Source organism: Castor canadensis, chromosome 1, assembly GCF_047511655.1.
Source record: "Castor canadensis chromosome 1, mCasCan1.hap1v2, whole genome shotgun sequence".
Classification (NCBI taxonomy): Eukaryota; Metazoa; Chordata; class Mammalia; order Rodentia; family Castoridae; genus Castor; species Castor canadensis.
The window spans coordinates 147505757-147522762 of record NC_133386.1 but is presented as its reverse complement, the minus strand read 5'-3'; the positions used below and the strand labels follow the sequence as shown (position 1 = coordinate 147522762).

Below are 17006 nucleotides of genomic sequence, written 5' to 3'. Positions count from 1 at the left end.
GTTCTGATTTCTGCAGAAGTGTGAAAAGCTGATACTGTCCTTGTGCTGCAATAGCCTCAGCTTGCCCTTCCATGAACCTGTCAGCCCCTTGGTAAGGAAAGCCTCACTGTTTCTGCCTGCTACTGTCCTTTCTGCTCAGAGGACCTAGGCTATGGAGCATGATCATGGTATTACCCAGGGTGGGTCCAGGAAATGGCCACTGAAAGTATTTATGGTATTAATTTGTGGAACCCAGGGGCCGTGGCCATTCCAGCTTGTCCCCCTCACCTATCACGACTGCTCCTGCATCAGACCTGACTTAACAAGTGATACACTTCTTCTTTTCTTTTTTTTGTTGTCTTCTTTTTCCATATTTTTATTTCTTTTGCTCCTAATCTTTGTCTTTCTTCTATTCTTTCACTTATATTCCAACTCATTTTCCATCTCTTCTCTCTTCTTCTCTTCTATACCTGTATGTCTTTTCTCTTCCTCTTTTACCTCCTTCTTCCCCCTCTCCTTCCACAAGGCCCGACATTATTATCAGATTATCAAGAGGCCTATGGACCTGTCAATCATCAGGAGGAAGCTGCAAAAGAAGGACCCAGCTCACTATACCACTCCAGAGGAAGTGGTATCAGATGTGCGCCTCATGTTCTGGAACTGTGCTAAGTTCAATTATGTATGCCTTTGCTGTTTTTCCCCTCTCATATTTCCCAGGGACCCTAAGACTATTGTGGCTGGAGGGAGGGTTGATAAGGGGGAACATTTTAGTCCTAACTGCCAAGAGGACTTGAGAGCAGAGTCCTGGAGCCTACTGTGGTAAGTGTTTAAAAGCTCTCTTCCACATGTGGACCTTATCATGACTCAGGAGGAAGATGGGGATGTGCTAGTGACTGGCAAACTGTTGATACCTATCAAGGTCACTTCTGTCAGTCTGTTGCTACTAAACAGATTATGCCAAGTTCCAGACATCTCAGGATAAGAGCCCAGGATGGGCCAGCCAGGCTTTGTGGTGTCTGTATAGCTACCATGGGAGGGGTCTGGAAGAGATAAGCCAGTAGAAACACACCATACCACCACTTCTTTCCTTCCCATTAGCCTGACTCAGAGGTTGCAGAGGCCGGCCGCTGCCTGGAAGTATTCTTTGAGGGCTGGTTGAAGGAAATCTACCCAGAGAAACGGTTTGCCCAGCCACGGCAGGAAGACTCAGACTCTGAGGAGGTGTCTAGTGAGAGTGGATGTTCCACCCCCCATGGCTTCCCGTGGCCCCCCTACATGCAGGAAGGCATCCAACCCAAGAGGCGGCGGCGACATATGGTAAAGAGTTGCTGCCAACTGGCAGGCAGGGTGGGTGGGGGATGAAGCAGGCAGGGGTTACCTAAGCAGCCTGAAGCGAAACTGTTCAAGTAGCTAGTGGTAACAATGAACTCTCACTTTCAACCTCTTAGCCTAAATAAAAGGAAGGCAAAGCAGTGCAGGAATCACCAACTCCAGTTAGCATTGAAGCTTAAAATTCAGAGGTGCATATATCTGCCCAGGTCTCCCAGCAAATTAGCAGCAGAACTGGGTAAGGAACAGGGATTTCTGACTTTAGTTAAGCACTGATTATACTACACTGTGCTTGGATCCTCATAAGAAGAGAGGTACCTGGTTTCAGGGCCTGATTTCCACTTGGGTTTGAGGGAGAAAAGAAGGGATCTTTTTCAGTTCCCTGGTACAGGGAAAGAAGAAGAGATATTGCTTGCATCAGAAGAATTTCTGTGACCTTTTGGTTAGTCCAACCTACATAGATCTGAAATATCAATTTGATGCTGTTAAGTTCCACTGAAATGTATTGCCACCCTACTGTGTGCCAAGGTCTGGCTAGCTGTCCTTAGTTATTCTGATACTTAGAGACCTCAGTGAGTTTTACTGTGGCATTCCTGGGGTAGAATAAAACACTGACTCTGGAGGGTCTCAATCTTGACCCTTAACCTTTTCATGTTAATTAATCCTACATTTGACTATTCTAATTCTGAATATATGTATTTTTTCTCTTAGGAAAATGAAAAAGCAAAGAGAATGTCATTTCGCATGGCCAATAGCATCTCGCAGGTGTGAGAGCTGAAAGAAGACTGATCACTCTGGCTGCTGGTGTCCCATCCTGTTGACCATTCCTCCCCATCCTTCAGCTTATACTCTTCAGAATGTGGATGTGAGATGAGTCTTGTTGAGCTGTGTAGTGCTCTTCTTCACCATTTGCATCTGCAGCATTTATTTGGGAGCCATAGTGCATCCACTACAGAAAAGATTTCAGTAATAAATAGGAAAGAGAGGGAGTGTTCTTAATTGCCAGAGTAATCAGATGTGTAGGGTCCACTTGACAAGACCATGCCTGGTTAAGCTTGGGAGCACCCGATTTCCTTGGTGAGTTCTCTCTGCTGAGGAAAGCAGACCTTTCTCACCTCTCAGTGCCAGGTCTTGGGAGCAGTGTATTTGTCTAAACTCCTCCTGGCTCAGAAGTGGGTAAAAGAAGTAAGTAAGGCTTGGACATATGGTAGGCCTATGATCCCTGGCCCAGCACAGCCAAAGACTGTCGCTGCTTGCCTTTGCTGTGTGACAGAGGCACCTGCCACTGGTGAAATAATGGAGACTTCTAGAGGCTATACATCTCAATTGGTGCCTATTCAGGTTCTAACGGTTTTCAGGGTATTTGTTTTTCAAACCCACTTTCTGGAGGCTGACTTAGGTAGCCACTATAGAAGTGCTCTGTATGGTAAGGCATTCTTGTCTGAATGGGGTGGCTACACAGAGACCACCTACATCTTCTTGCTCAGATTTCACTTGCATCAAGAAGATGTCTTGCCCTCTGTGCTACTTACTTTGGGTTCATAGTTATTCTTTGGTGTCCAAACCTGCCTTCCTAGAAGTGACTGCCATGCTTGTCAGTTGCTACCCCTTCATCATCTTCAGATGTTTGGATCCTGAGTTGTACTTGGGGGAACTGCGAAGCAGCTGTTGTCTGCTTCAGGGACAGGGTTCCCTGGGCAAGGAGAATAACCCACAACCAACTCATTCTGCTGGGACTTTGCTTAGAGGTTCTAGTTCTTTACCTCTTCACATTCACATAGCCAAAGATCAGAAATGAGTCCTCTGACTTGCCTGCCTCCAGGATGTCCACAGCTCAAAAAGAGTCAACATTCTATTGACCGCCCCCATCCCCTTTTTGGGAGGTTGGAGAAGGCCACAGTGACTGGAAGGAGCCAGACCTAGGAATTCCTAGGGGATGTTCTATCAAGGGGGAAACCAAGAAGTGAGAAGTCCATGTCCTTTGGTGACCCTGAACTAACTTTAGGATTTTAGTTCTTTTAGAATATAGGAAGGAGCATTCTGAAAGCTCCAGGCTGCATATCAACAGATCTTCACAGTCTATGAAGGGTGTTTGTGAGGAAGTAGCATAGGCAGATACTGGGGTCAGGATTCCTCCCAAGAAAGGGCTTGCTTGAGTTAGAGATTTATTGGTAATATGTTGGGGGAGAAATGAACCTGGCATTTCAATGGCTTGGTCTTGAGGCACCTGTCCCTGGCTCTGACATGGCATGGTTAATTTTAGGGGAGTCTCAGGTCATAGCTTTGTTTTTCCTACAAGATACAATTCAAGGAGGTTCTTGTTTGTAGGCCCCTTTGCTAGTGAATAATTTTCTTTTTATCAGAAAACATTTCTTCTCTCCTTATGAATTGATGATTATACTCATTTCATTCTCCACCCACATGAAGAGATCTTCATTTCACAGCAGACCTTGCCCATTGACTTGCCATTCTTTCAGCAACATAGGCCAAGCTCTCCTCAGTAGATGGGTTTCTATAATCCTGCACTACTTGTCAGGTCATATGACAAGTCAGGTAATATTAGCTTTTTGGGGGCTCAACTGACTCTGGTTTGGGCTTTGGCCATTTCCCTCTCACATTTTGAATCTTTTTCTTTAACTGGTTTGGTAAGGTTCCTTCTAAACTTGCCCTGTAATTCATGCTCTTAACCATTTTTCCTTTGTGTGGCCCATATTCCTCTACCACTGAGTAAGCTTTATGGTGTTGGCATTGGCCAGTGAGGGCTGTGACAGGCTCACACATGATTGAGCTCCTTCCCCAGGTCCAACTGTAGACCACATTTTGAGCAGAAACTCCTAGTTAAAAGCTTGGGTCCCCTTCTATCATCAGTAAATCTCTCAGCATGGTGTGGCTTGCTGGGGTTAAGGATTAGCTGCTGGACCAAAAGATCTTAGTAATGTGGTAGAGAGTCCTGTATTCCGTTCCCATTGTAGAGACCCTGCATGCTGAGAGGCTCTCTGTAGGCACATGAGCAGGGAGGGGTGGGAAGTAGGGTGTCTTTTCTTCCAAGGGTGGGAGGCCCTGGCCCATAGCACAGTCAGTACACTGGTTATCCCATGGCATTGTCCTTTCCCTAATACTTAGAATGAATATTTTTAGTGGTTTTATTTTGTTTTTGCATGCAGAAAACAGAACATGAGAGTTTAGAAATTTAAGAGACAAAACACACAAAAGACCTGCTTGTCAAGTAACTGCCTTGATTTTTGGCTCTTTGTTAACATTTACACCAATCCTGCATTGATTTGTTCCTATGTGGTCCCATTTTGAAGTCAGTCAAGTTCATTGGCCCTTGTCAAAATCATGCAATGGAAATATAGTGAGTTTTGTATAGCATACAGCCTTTGAAGAGGAATTGGTTCGTGGCTGTGCTGAGAAATGGGACAGTAGAGTGGCATCAGTTGATACAAAGGGAATTTCAGTGCAAAAACTGGTGCAGGATGAACTTGAAAAGCATTCTTCCACTGAACATGGGTAGATTGACCCTTCCGGAATTCTAGCAAGGTGGTACCTGAGGGACCCTGCCTGCCTAAGGTACCCCTTTGATGAGGGGCCTGACATCAACCTAGTGAACAATAGCTTCCTGTGCCCATTTTTGGTGATAGGTCTTTGCCTAATTTTTAAGACCTAAGCCTCTCTTTATTCATTCCTGGGCTGTACTCCATTCCTTCTCTCACTCTATGGGGTCATCTATTAAACTTCTGAACTGAGCCTTTGCTCTTTCTGGATTTCCACCTCCTGTGTTTCCTTTTCTCCTTCTGATCCACTCACTGCTGTGGAAATTCCTTGTTCCTTTAGTCCATTTCCATGACCTCAGTGCTGTCTCTTTTCCCAGACTTTCAGACTTCTCCTGGGCTTCTTCCTCTCTCCAGCCTGAACCCAAGATTCTTTTCAGCATCTTGAACTTTTCTGTCTCCTCCAACTTCATTTTTTTGCTTCATTATTTTCTGCTCCCTCCTCCTGGCTGCTAAGCATAACAAGTTTATGGTTGACAACCTCGGTATTGATTGGAAATTCTTTAATTTGTACTCTTCTTTCCCATCTGTGCCCTTCATCTTTGCTCTTAGCAAATGACTGACCTCATTGTTTACTTCACAGAACAGAGCTCCTAGAGCAAGAACTTCCTTGTCCACTGCTCCTCTCCTCCTCCCATTGACCTGTGTCTATATCTCTCCTCTCCTTCCCACTTGGTCCTAGTAGGTTCTCTATTTCTTGAATCCTGCTATATGCCCTCCAAGGCCCCCTAAGGGAGGGAGTTTGCTCTCTTCTTATCCTGCTGCTCCCACTTCCTAGGATCATTACTTTCCCTTTCCATTGATAACCTCCACATAGCCTTCAACAAACCAAAGTTCACCTAAGATTAAAACAAAAAATTTTAGTCTGTTGTTGCTTATACTTTTTCCTTGTCAGCCAAGTTTCATTTAAAAAGAATCTTTGTTCTTGATTCTTCTCATTCTTTAGTCCTTTGTAGTTTTTCACAAGGGTCACAAGTGACTATGCAGTTGCCAAATGAAATAAATATTTTCAGCCCTCAACTGCCTTGAACTCTCTACAGCATTTCACCCTATCCACCATTCCAGCCATGAAAGACTCTCTTCACTTGGCTTTTAGAATACCACAAGTCTCTGGATTATCCCCATTCCTCCCAGCCAAACAAGCAGAGCCCCTCTGGAAACCTAGACAGGGTGACATGCCTTGGGAGTTGTTGGCAGGAAGAATCACAGCTGCTCCTTATCCCTACCCTCTGTGTTTATTTTCTTTGTGTCCTTTCCTTCTCCTGGATCCAGTTCTTCTCATGCCAAGCATGTTTATGAGCTCCTGTGAGTCCTTCCCTCTGCCTCTCCCAGTACATCACAGGGACAGATCTTAGACATGCTTGCTAAGAGGCCCCAGCTTAATTAGCCAGTGTGGGGTTTCGGTGCAGCATTCAAACTGCAGTCTGATTAAACATGATCTCATACCACTTGGAACCTGTCAGAGTCAGTAGGGATCATGGTAAAGCCTATTTCCAGGCATGGTTCAGTGCTGTATCCAGGTGGAGAGTCCTGGGAGGGGTGGGTGTCTGCCGCTGATAACATTTGGATGGAGGGGAGACTGGGAAGTGCTGTGGCTCATCACTTGCCTGGGCTTACTTGGGATCAGCATGACTCCCTTCATCTGGGTGTTTCTCACTTGTGTTGATCATCACCATCTGCTTGCTTCAGATTTTACTGGAGTTGGAGACAGAAGTTGATTCCTTGAACGTATAATAGATTGACATATAGATATCTTATTTGAGAACTTGAATACCTCAATTTTGGCTTTGTCAATTTTGGGCTGTATGATCTTGGGTACAGTTTCCTCATCTATAAAGTTGGGCTGATAGCTGCTGAGAACAGTGATCTCTCAGAGGCTCTCCAGCTCCAAAGATAACTATGGTTGTAAGTCTGAACCTTAGGATTCACCAGGACAGGAAAACTCTGGGGTGGGATACAGCTGGAGGAGTCCTGACCAGAGAAGGGAAAAGAACTCACAGGCCAAATTAAGCTGCTTTGAGGAAAGTCCTCATTAGTTGGTGCTGCTTCTTGAGCCATAAGCCCATTCCTCAAACTGTACCCTTCTTGGATATCTAGGATGAGTTCCTCCTAGGCATTTTCTAGACATGGTCATTGAATCTGAAGTGCTAGGGCACAGGGAAGGAATATTGTAAGGGGAAGTGTAACTGATTTTTAAAAGGACCCACACATTCAAGAACAAATAAAAAAATAGCACTTTTCTTTACCAGCAATTGTGTCCTAGAGTGTTTTTCAGTGAAGATCGTCGAAACTTCTACATGTCCCCTTTGATCCTGAATTCCAAAATCAGTAAGAACACAAGATAGGAGTATTTTTCTTTAGGGAAGAACACAGATGTTTCTTATTGCATGAATACACACTTCTTTAAAATACAGGCAAGAAGTTTGAGGTGCAGTTAGGGAAAAAGCATCTTATGAACACCTACCACTGCCAGGTGCTAAACACTTTAAGAATGTTCTTTATATCATGATGGTCTCCAGTTACCTTGGTCTTCTCTTCTCATTCTGCACTAGGGGTTCTTAGCTATTTTGGGAGAGGGTCAATTTGTAATGAATGTTAAGAATATTTATTGTTATTTGGGTTGAAGTTGATGAATTCCCCTACTGCAGAAGTCTTGGGTGGCATAACTTACTCCTCGCTACAGAAGGTAAATACACTCGAATCTTAATTTCCAGCATCTCTTGAAGCCAGGGTGGTCTAGTGTAGTGATTGGCAAACAAATAGGGTCTTTAGTGGAAGTGTTGATTGTGAGCAGGTGGAGTTTCCATGGCAGCAGTAGTAACAGTACAAGTTGAAACACTTGTGGTCGTGCCTGATGGTGGTGCTAGTTTCTTCAGCAGACCAATTCTGCACATGATTTTAGGAACTATTTCTGGCTGCAGAGTTCTGAGCTTAATTCTCTAGTCCTCTGACTACCTAAAAGACTTCTTAATAAATTCATTTTTCTGTTTAAATTAGAATTGGTTTCTATTACTTGCAACTAAACCCCTAATGCAGAAATCTTGAAGAATCTGATAAAAGTCGTGGACTCACTATTCTGAGCTCCAGATTCACACATCCTATGGTCTATTGGACACCTACACCTGGATGTCTCAACATCAACCAACACACTAGTCATTCCAGGTCTCCTTAACATATTCTTCCTCTCATATTCCAATATCAGTGACCAGGCATAGGGGAAGAAAACTAGGGGTTGTGGTGTCAAATAAGCCAAGGAAGTTTGTATTTCAAGGAAGGATGATCATTGGTTTTAATGTTTGAGATGAAATTCAGAAATCTCTGACCCTCCCACTTATTGCCAGACTGGCCCAATCGCCTGAAACTTTCTCCTTGCTTGTCCTGACTTTTTGTTGAGTTTCTCCTTACTAATTTTAGTAGGACTAGTAGTTCTCTAGGTCCCTTGGAAACAGATTCTCTCAAATCCCCATTCCTCTGGTTCCACAGTAAGTTGCTAGCTGGACCCACTCTCCAGAGAAAGTCCTGCCCTAGCAGGGTGGTCCGTAGCATGATGGCTTCTTCCTCTACACCTGGCTTATGAAATATTCCATCCACTAGGCAGTGCAGACATAGTCTCAGGGTATGAGAGCTTTTCAGGGTCTATAAAAATAAGTCCTGAAAAACTTTAAAATTAAAAATGGAAAACCATACATAAAGAAACACCTGAATGTCTATAAATTATGCAATTATGTTAAATCCATCAATTATTAAGAAACCCGAGCCCAGTGTAAGATAAATTTCTCCTAGCCAAATAATTTTTTTGGAGGTACTGGGACTTGAACTCAGGGCCTTGCACTTACTAGGCAGGCAAGGAGGACCTTGTCCTATAGACATGACTCCTGAAGGTCTTGTATAAGATAGGATTTGAGAAATGAGAGCATATAACAAGTTCCCAGAGGCCACTTTCCAATTGTGGCAGAGGCTGATAATTGTTTCCAGTATCCATTATCTTCTTAATTTTAGTAATAACTCCTTCCACCATTTTCCTAGCTTTTTCTACAACTGGATATTATCTTCAAAATAAGTTCTAGCCAATCAATTATGTGAAGCAATGATGTATACACTCTAGGATACGTTTTATGTGAAATTTCTTGCCTTCCAGTTTCTATCTCCCCCTTCCCCCAGACAGGAACACAGATATGCTATTGATTAGCTTCAAATCCACTGAACCTACGAATTCTATGCTAAGTCCAGATCTTGAAGGCAGTCATCTCAGGATGATAACACTGTTCTTGGCAAAAATGAATGCAAATCCTCCCTGGAGGAAAGTACCACAACCCTCAGACTTCTAACTTACTAATTTCAATAAAAAATGAATTCACTACAAAAAATGACTAATGTGTGGCAATAAGCTGCTATGAGAATTGGAAGCAATAGAGAACCACAGATGAGAGCTTTGATCAAGAGATTAAGAGATTAAGGGATTAAGAAATGTGGAGAGTGAAATGATACCTTTTACATTTAAAATGGAGAATGGAGGAGAGGAACATTTGCAGTGATTATAGCTGAGAATAGTTCAGAAGTGATGAATGATATGAATTCATAGATATAAGATGTAGAACAAAATATGCTAACTAGAAAACAAAAAGAAACAGATATATTGTAGTAAAAATACAGAATACCAAAGAGAAGATCCTACAAACAGCAGAAGGACAGATGTGTATTTCTCCTTCCAGTATTTCCAGTGTTCTTCCCTTCCAAGAGCATGGGAAGATTGCACTACCTCACATCCTTCACTTTAGGTGTGTTCTTGATTTAACTTCTGAAATGTGAGTAGAAGTGATGAAGGTCATTTCTAGGTTGAAAAATTTAAGAGCCAGTGCTTGATTCTCTGGTTCTACATTTTCTGTTTTTGCTGTTGAGGTGATTCTGAGAGCATGTGTCAATGCAAAGGTGCTTAAGCATTCTGGTTTGTTATGCTATTATATGGAGAGTACATGTTTTGGAACATTTGCCCATATCTGCAGTCAGTTTTGCATTAGTGAGAATTTTTGTTGTGTTATGTCAGTGAGAACTGAGGGTTATTCATTAGTGCATCACACAAGCTGGATGTAATACAAAGACACTTGGTTTTCTTTGGGGGAAAAAAAGGCAAACAATACCAAAATCTCTAAGATTCAAGGTACTGGCATAAGTATGTATCAAAGTTGATACTGGTGACTAGAAAGATGGGTGGTTCATATGCAGTGGAAAAACATTTGGCAAAACTAATTTGGGAGGCAGATTATATACTAAAGAATATCAATCCTGGGGAAGAAGTTATAAAACATAACATTGGTAACATGTTTGTTGATATTCTGTCTATCAAGATATTTCAAGACATGAGTTTAGAAAATAATTGCCCTGCTCAAAAATTTTTATTAGCATAAATTAATCATACAAAGGATTTTCATTTTATGTACATATAAATACATAATGTACTTTGATCAAATTTACCCCATCTATATTACTTTCTTAGCCCCCCTCCTCCCCTTTTAACAGTTTTTAGTGGGTTTCATTATACTATTTTCATACACATATATAATGTATTTTCATCATATTTACCCCTCATTACCTTCTCTCCCCATCTTCCTTTCACTGGTCCCCCCAACAAACTCCCTTTTACAATTATGTCTTATTATTATTTCTAGATTCTGCATGAGTGAAAAATGCAATATTTTTCTTTCTTTCACTCAACATGATGATCTTCATTCCATTCATTTTCCTGCAAATGACATAATTTCATTTCTCTTTGTTACTGAATAATGCTCCATTGTGTATATGTACCACATTTTCTTTAGCCATTTATCAGTTTTGGGCACCTAGGCTGATTCCATAGCTTTTCCCTGCTTTTAAACAGGAGTGAAAGAAAATAGTATCTAAAAATTCAAGGACATAGTGTTTTTGAAGAGGTAATTGCTTTTTTTTTTTTTTACCTGAAGACTAAAAGATAAAATTGAGAAAGCCTTTGAATAGTGAAGGTCCATTGAAAGTATAGACATAGTATTCTTTGTTAAAACCTTGAATGGATTAAAGTACTTCAGGGAAAATGTAGAATTAGGAGTATAGGGCCTAGTGAAATCTTTTAGCTGGATAAGATTCAGGGAAAAGATTGTAACGATGTGGCTTTTCTACCAAATCCTGTGAGGAAGGAGAAAGAAGAGAAAGAGGCATAGGCATAAGAACTGGTTCCCAAAAACAAGTGTGGTATAGCTTTTGGCACATGCTGTTACCCATGTTCAAGAAGATAGATGCATAATGAGATTTTTAAAGAGTGTTTTGCTTCCAGAGGAGTGATGAACCTGCACTAGCAGAAACAATAACAGTTGAAGACTTCAAATGGATCTTGGGCTTCCAAGATATCATAGACAATAATAAAGGGTTGAGAAACTGCTCATTTCCCAAAAGGCTTGTTCCTCAACCTTCCATATCAGCTGGGATGCTGAAAGGAGAAGAACCTCTTAGAAGGCAGAACCAAGGACTAAGGAGAACAATGGACAAGGGAGCTACTTCCAGGGACAAGAATCTAAGGATAATGAAAACTACTTACCCCAGACAAGGAGACCCTCAAAATATTCACCCAGAATTGCTATAGACTGTGACTCCTGTGGGCCTCCCATCCCTCCCCTTCTTTGGTATGTCTTTCTCTGTTCTATAGTCTACCTTTCAAAATCTTAACCCATCTTTTAAAAGCTAGTTCATTTGTTTTCCCCTGTAGAATCTCTCCCTGATATGACCGATAACATCTATCATCTTTTTCTTGTTCTGTTTTAGGGTGACCTTGAAATCTTCTGCCCCTAGCTCCTTCTGTCCTAACTCCTCAAAAATAACCATAAATATGAAAGTGGAGCGGACCAATGCCTAATCATTCTTTTGCCCAGAAGCTCTGCCCCCCCAAACTTCTCAAGGTTTAAGGTTGTCTCCATATCATCCTTTCTGCCTTAACTCAGACCCTCTCCTCACAGAGCTTTCTCATGATCTAAAATAGATCCTAAGTACTGTCACACAATCCTGTTTTATTATCATAGCACTTCCCTTGTTTTCTTGTTCATTGTCTGGGTCACCCTTGCTATAGGTGTAAGCTTCCCCAACAGCAGAAATCTTGTCTAGATTCTTGAACAGTGCCCATAGTTGCTCAACACATATTTGTTGAATGAGTTGATAACTTAGTCCTTGTCGTTCAATCTCCCATTTTACTGAGTACTTTAAGTCTTGAGAAGAATTTGTCCAAGGTTCCTCATGAGTTAGTGTACGTGTCAGAAGTAGAATTCAGGCTCAGATCTCTCTAGGTTTTTCTTTCAAAATGGTTTGAGGCTGAAATAGCTCCTGGGCACCAGACAGTGGCAGGAGTGAGAGATTCAGTTCATTCCCCTTGATGCAGTGTGCTGGAAAGCCCATAGGTGGCGCCCTGGAATGCCTTTAGCTCTTAGGAAAGTCAGGAAAGTTTGGTAAGAGATAATTCTAGTTAGCTAAAATGTAATTTTGAGGAGCAGCAGGATATTTTTGCATAGTATTAAATCAGGTAACACCTTCAGTATGTGATTAAAATTGAATCACCAATAAGGAACAGGTAGACACACTGGATTTCCAGTGATACTCTAAGAAGGCTATAATGTCACTTACACAGTATTGTGAGCCCAGAATGAGTAAACTGAATCTGATCATAGAGAAACATCAAACAAAAAATGAGAAATGTATTAAATAAAGGCAACAGATAGGGAACTGGATTCTTTAAAAATGTCCTTGTTAAAGACAAAGGAAAGGTGTGAAAATGTTCCAGGCTAAAGGAGGCTAAAGAGACATGCCAACTAAATGTGTGAGACCAGACTGAGTCCTGAGGAGGAAAATAATATAAAGGACATTATTGGGTCTGTTGACAAAATTGGGATATAGGTAGTAGATGACATCATTCTTCCAGTGTTAAATATACTAAAGTTGATTACTGTGGTAACGTAATAGAATATCCTTAGCTATAAGGAGGATGTCCTGGAGTATTTAGGAGTAAAAGGCTAAGGTATAACAACTTACCCTCAAATTATGAGAAAAAACTATAGAGGTATTTATTTTTAATTAAAAATACATATATGTAAAGCTATAAATGGGTAAAATGTTAGTAGGTCACTGAGTAAAGAATATATAGACATTCTTTTCCTTTTCCTTTTTTTGCGGTACTGGGGTATAACCTCAGGGCCTACACCTTGAGCCACTCCATCAGTCCTTTTTTTGTGATGGGTTTTTTTCAAGATAGGGTCTCAAGAACTATTTGCCTAGGCTCACTTCAAAACTGCCATCCTCCTGATCTCTGTGTTCTGAGTAACTAGGATTATAGGCATGAGCCACCAGCACCCAGCATGGACATTCTTTTTACCATTTTTATGTTTGCAGCTTTTCTGTAAGTTTAAAATTATTTCCAAGTAAAAATTGAAGAAGAACAAAGAAAAGACGGTGGTTTCAGATACCTCCTCTGCCCACCCCTCTTTCTGTTACATAACAATTCAGAGGTAGTATGCTGCCTTACTAGATTGTGTCTTCTGTTTTCCCTGTTGCTTTATTTCTGTTCAGAAGGGACTCATGTTTAGCTTCTGACCTCTTGTGCTGAGGCCTAGACTGGAGAGGATGGAGCTGCTGTTGCCCATGGTTGGAAAATGCTGCTAGACCTTCGTGAAGGCATGTGGAGAGGCACTGGGGGCCTCTGAAAGGAAGCAATCAAGCTCAGACTGAGTTTCTCTAGCTGTTCTGAACAGGCACCTGGTATATGAGGGAACTCAGCAGGTCTGAGTATGGCAAGAGCCTTGGCAGTATGGTGACAGGAAAGGTCTTGCTATCCTTTCCCTCTGTCTGAAGTTCTTAGAAGTGACACAATCCACATTCACATGAGCCTGGAATGCTGGACACCCTTGAATCCTCAAGTCTTTCCAATCTTTCAGTGATTTACTTTGCAAACTTTTACTTTGCAAAATTGGATGCCAAGGTAACAGGGAGGCAGAACATTGCCCCAGTTCTGACCCTGCATTCCTTTCTGAGATGACTTTTGTTGGCTTTCCCCCTGCTTTATACCCTTCACATGTGACTAAAAGGGACTTCATCCCTCCATCACCATGCTCAAACCTGGCAGGGTCTGTCCCTTACCCACCCTCCTCCCAGGAGAGAGAGGTCAATATCTGTAGTCAGCTGGGGAGGAAATGATGAGGTTCTAGGTTCAGGCTCCAGGTCCCTTTAGTCACCTTGTAAGTGAAACAGAGAGATGACTCCTTCTCCAAGTTCAGTAAATGAAATTATGAATGGTGAAATCCCTTAGTCAAAGCCAAAAAGTGTTTAGATAAACAAAACTTTCCAATGAATGGTGTTTTAAATCACTAAACCCTTTCCAAACCTCTAGTTTCAAGTTAATCTCTTGGCCAGATTTGCATGGGAGAACCTTGAAGATTATTTAAGGTAATGGCTATTTGTACTCACAGCCTCTTAGATAAGAGAGGAAGTGATGCCTAGTGATTAGGAGCACAGACTCTGGGCCAGACAGCCTGGATGGGAATAATGTACTAGTTGTGTGGTGTTAGGCAAGTCACTGCAGCATATTGTATTTTTGTTTCTTTGTCTATAAAATGGGGTAAAAATAGCACCTTCATCACAGAGTTGGTATAAGGATTAAGTTAAAATACATAAAACATTTGGGATAGTGCTGTCACCAACACAGAGTTGAGTTATCACCTGTATTTTATTAAAATAAAGACACATAGATGCAGGCACTTTGTTGGTCCTTTAGGAAGCTGTGAACAGAAAGTTTTCATACAACCAAATTAAGACTGCTTCCTGGCTGACAGCAATAGAAATGTATAATCAATTATAAGATGTAACCCAATTTCAAAGAAGTTAAAAAGTAAATGTGGTTTTATCTTTTGTTTGTGTGCTGGGGGTTGAACCCAGGACCCTGTACTTGCTAAGCAAACATTTTACCATTGAGCTATATCCCTAGCCCCTTAAATGTGGTTTTAGAAACCATAAAACATGATGCATCACTTAGTTGTTTTTATTTTTTATTGAGATATAACCTAATATATCCCAAAATTTGCCTTCTTAAAGTGTATACTGGCTTTTAAGTCTATTCATAAATGTGTGGAGCCATCATCACTGTCTAATCTTTGAATTTTTCACCACCCTCTCAAAAAACCTTATATTTGTCAGCAGTCTCTCCCCATTCCCCTGTCTTCCTGGTTCATGGCAATTGATAATCTATTTTTTTATGTATGTAGTTTTGCTTATTCTGAACTTTTCACAAAAATGTAATCATACAATATATGGTCCTTTACATTTGGATTATTTCACTTAGCATGATGTTGATAAAGTCCATCCATATTGTAATATCTATCAGTACTTCATCCTTTTTGTAGCCAAATAATGTTCTGTTATATGAATATAGTATCTTTTGTTTATCTATATATTATTTGACAGCCAGTTAGATTGCTTCCTCTTTTTTTAACTATTATGAATAATGCTGTTGTAAGCATTCATGTATACATTTTTGTGTGGGCATAATGTATTTGATTTTCTTGGGTATATACTCAGGAGTGGTCATATGATAACTCTGTGTTTAATCATTTGATGATCCACCAAACTACTTTCCAAAGCAGCTGTTTACCTTCCCACCAGCACTATATGAAGATTATAATTTATCCACATCTTCACCAACACTTACTATCTGACTTTTTCATTATAACCATTTTAGTGAGTGTCAAGTAGCACCTCCTTATGGTTTCAATTTGTATTTCCCTGATGACTAATGAGTTTCTTTTCATGTGCGTCTGCTTCATGTTTATGTATATCTTCTTTGGAAAAATACTCATTCAAATACTTTGCTCATTTTAACATTTTATTCTTTTTTCAACTGCTAAGTTGTAAGACTTTAAAAAATATACTCTAGATGGTAGAGCATTATCACATATGTGACTTGCCAATATTTTCTCCTATTCTGTGGGTTGTGTTTTCACTTACTTGATATGTCCTTTTGAAGCACAAAAGTTTTCATTCTTTTTTCCTTTTTGGCCATACTGGGGATTGTATTCAGGGGCTCTACTTGAGTCACACCTCCAATCCTTTTGCTTTTTTTAAGTTTATTTTTCAGGTAGGATCTCGTGCTTTTGCCTGGGGTCAGCCTTGGATTACAATCCTCCTATTTCAGTCTCTAGAGTAACTAGATTATAGACATGTGCCACCATACCTGGCCAAAAGTTTTAATTTTGATGAAGTTAAACTTAATCTATTTTTTCCTTTGATTGCTGTTGCTTTAGGTGCCATATCTAAGAAAGTATTTCCTAATCCAAGGTCATGAGGATTTGTACCTATATTTCTTCTGAGAGTTTCATAAATTTTAGCTGTTGTACCTTTGATCCATTTGAGTTAACTTTTGTATATGGTGTTAACTATAAGTTCAAATTTATTCCTTTGTATGTGGACATATAATTTTCACAGCACTATTTGTTTAAAAGAATAATTTTTCCCTCATTAAATTCTTATTTCTGGACTCTAAATTCAATCCTGTTGATTTGAATGTCTATCTTTATTTTGGTATGACCCAGTCTTGGATACTGTACTATTGTGGTAAGTTTTGAAATTGGGAAGTATGAATCCTCTAACTTTATTCTTTTTAAGATTGCTTTTCCTTCCATGGGTCCTTTTATTTCCATATGAATTTTAGGATCAAATTATTAACTTCAACAAAAAAGTGACATGAAATGTGGATAAGGATTGCTTTGAATTTGTATATCAACTTGAGGAGCATTGCCATCTAAACAGTATAAAGTCTTCCAATCCATGAACTTGAATTTTAATTTATCTGACAAAGGAGACTTGATCAGGCATTCAGACTTGATCAAACAAACCAAGTTAATTGCCAAATATTTATTTGATTTTGAATTGTGAGGATAAGGTACAGTTTTATTTCGTAAATGTAGAAGTGGAAAGACTTGTATAAATTGGTAGAGCCTACCAGTAATCAAAAATAGATATCATTAGGAAAAAGTTACATTTTATACATTCTCTAAAACAAGCTCCAATTTAAGAAATCTTAATACAACACATAATAATCCAAACATCTCTGAATTTCTTTTATAGAACAGAAAAATTATGAGGTGATTT

At 40.3% G+C, this 17006-nt stretch overlaps 1 protein-coding gene across 6 annotated transcripts in view; it reads left to right on the top strand.

Annotated features, from left to right (window-relative positions):
- Trim66 (tripartite motif containing 66) overlaps positions 1-16399 on the top strand; it is a 51133-nt gene extending 34734 nt beyond the window's left edge. For all 6 annotated transcript variants that reach the window (XM_074041053.1, XM_074041050.1, XM_074041054.1 and 3 more), the window contains 4 exons: positions 17-91; positions 506-658; positions 1078-1296; positions 2020-16399. In XM_074041053.1, coding sequence (XP_073897154.1) covers positions 17-91; positions 506-658; positions 1078-1296; positions 2020-2079 — 507 coding nt within the window. In that variant the 3' untranslated portion in view covers positions 2080-16399. The remainder of the gene's footprint in view (positions 1-16; positions 92-505; positions 659-1077; positions 1297-2019) is intronic.
- Positions 16400-17006: the final 607 nt, after the last annotated feature.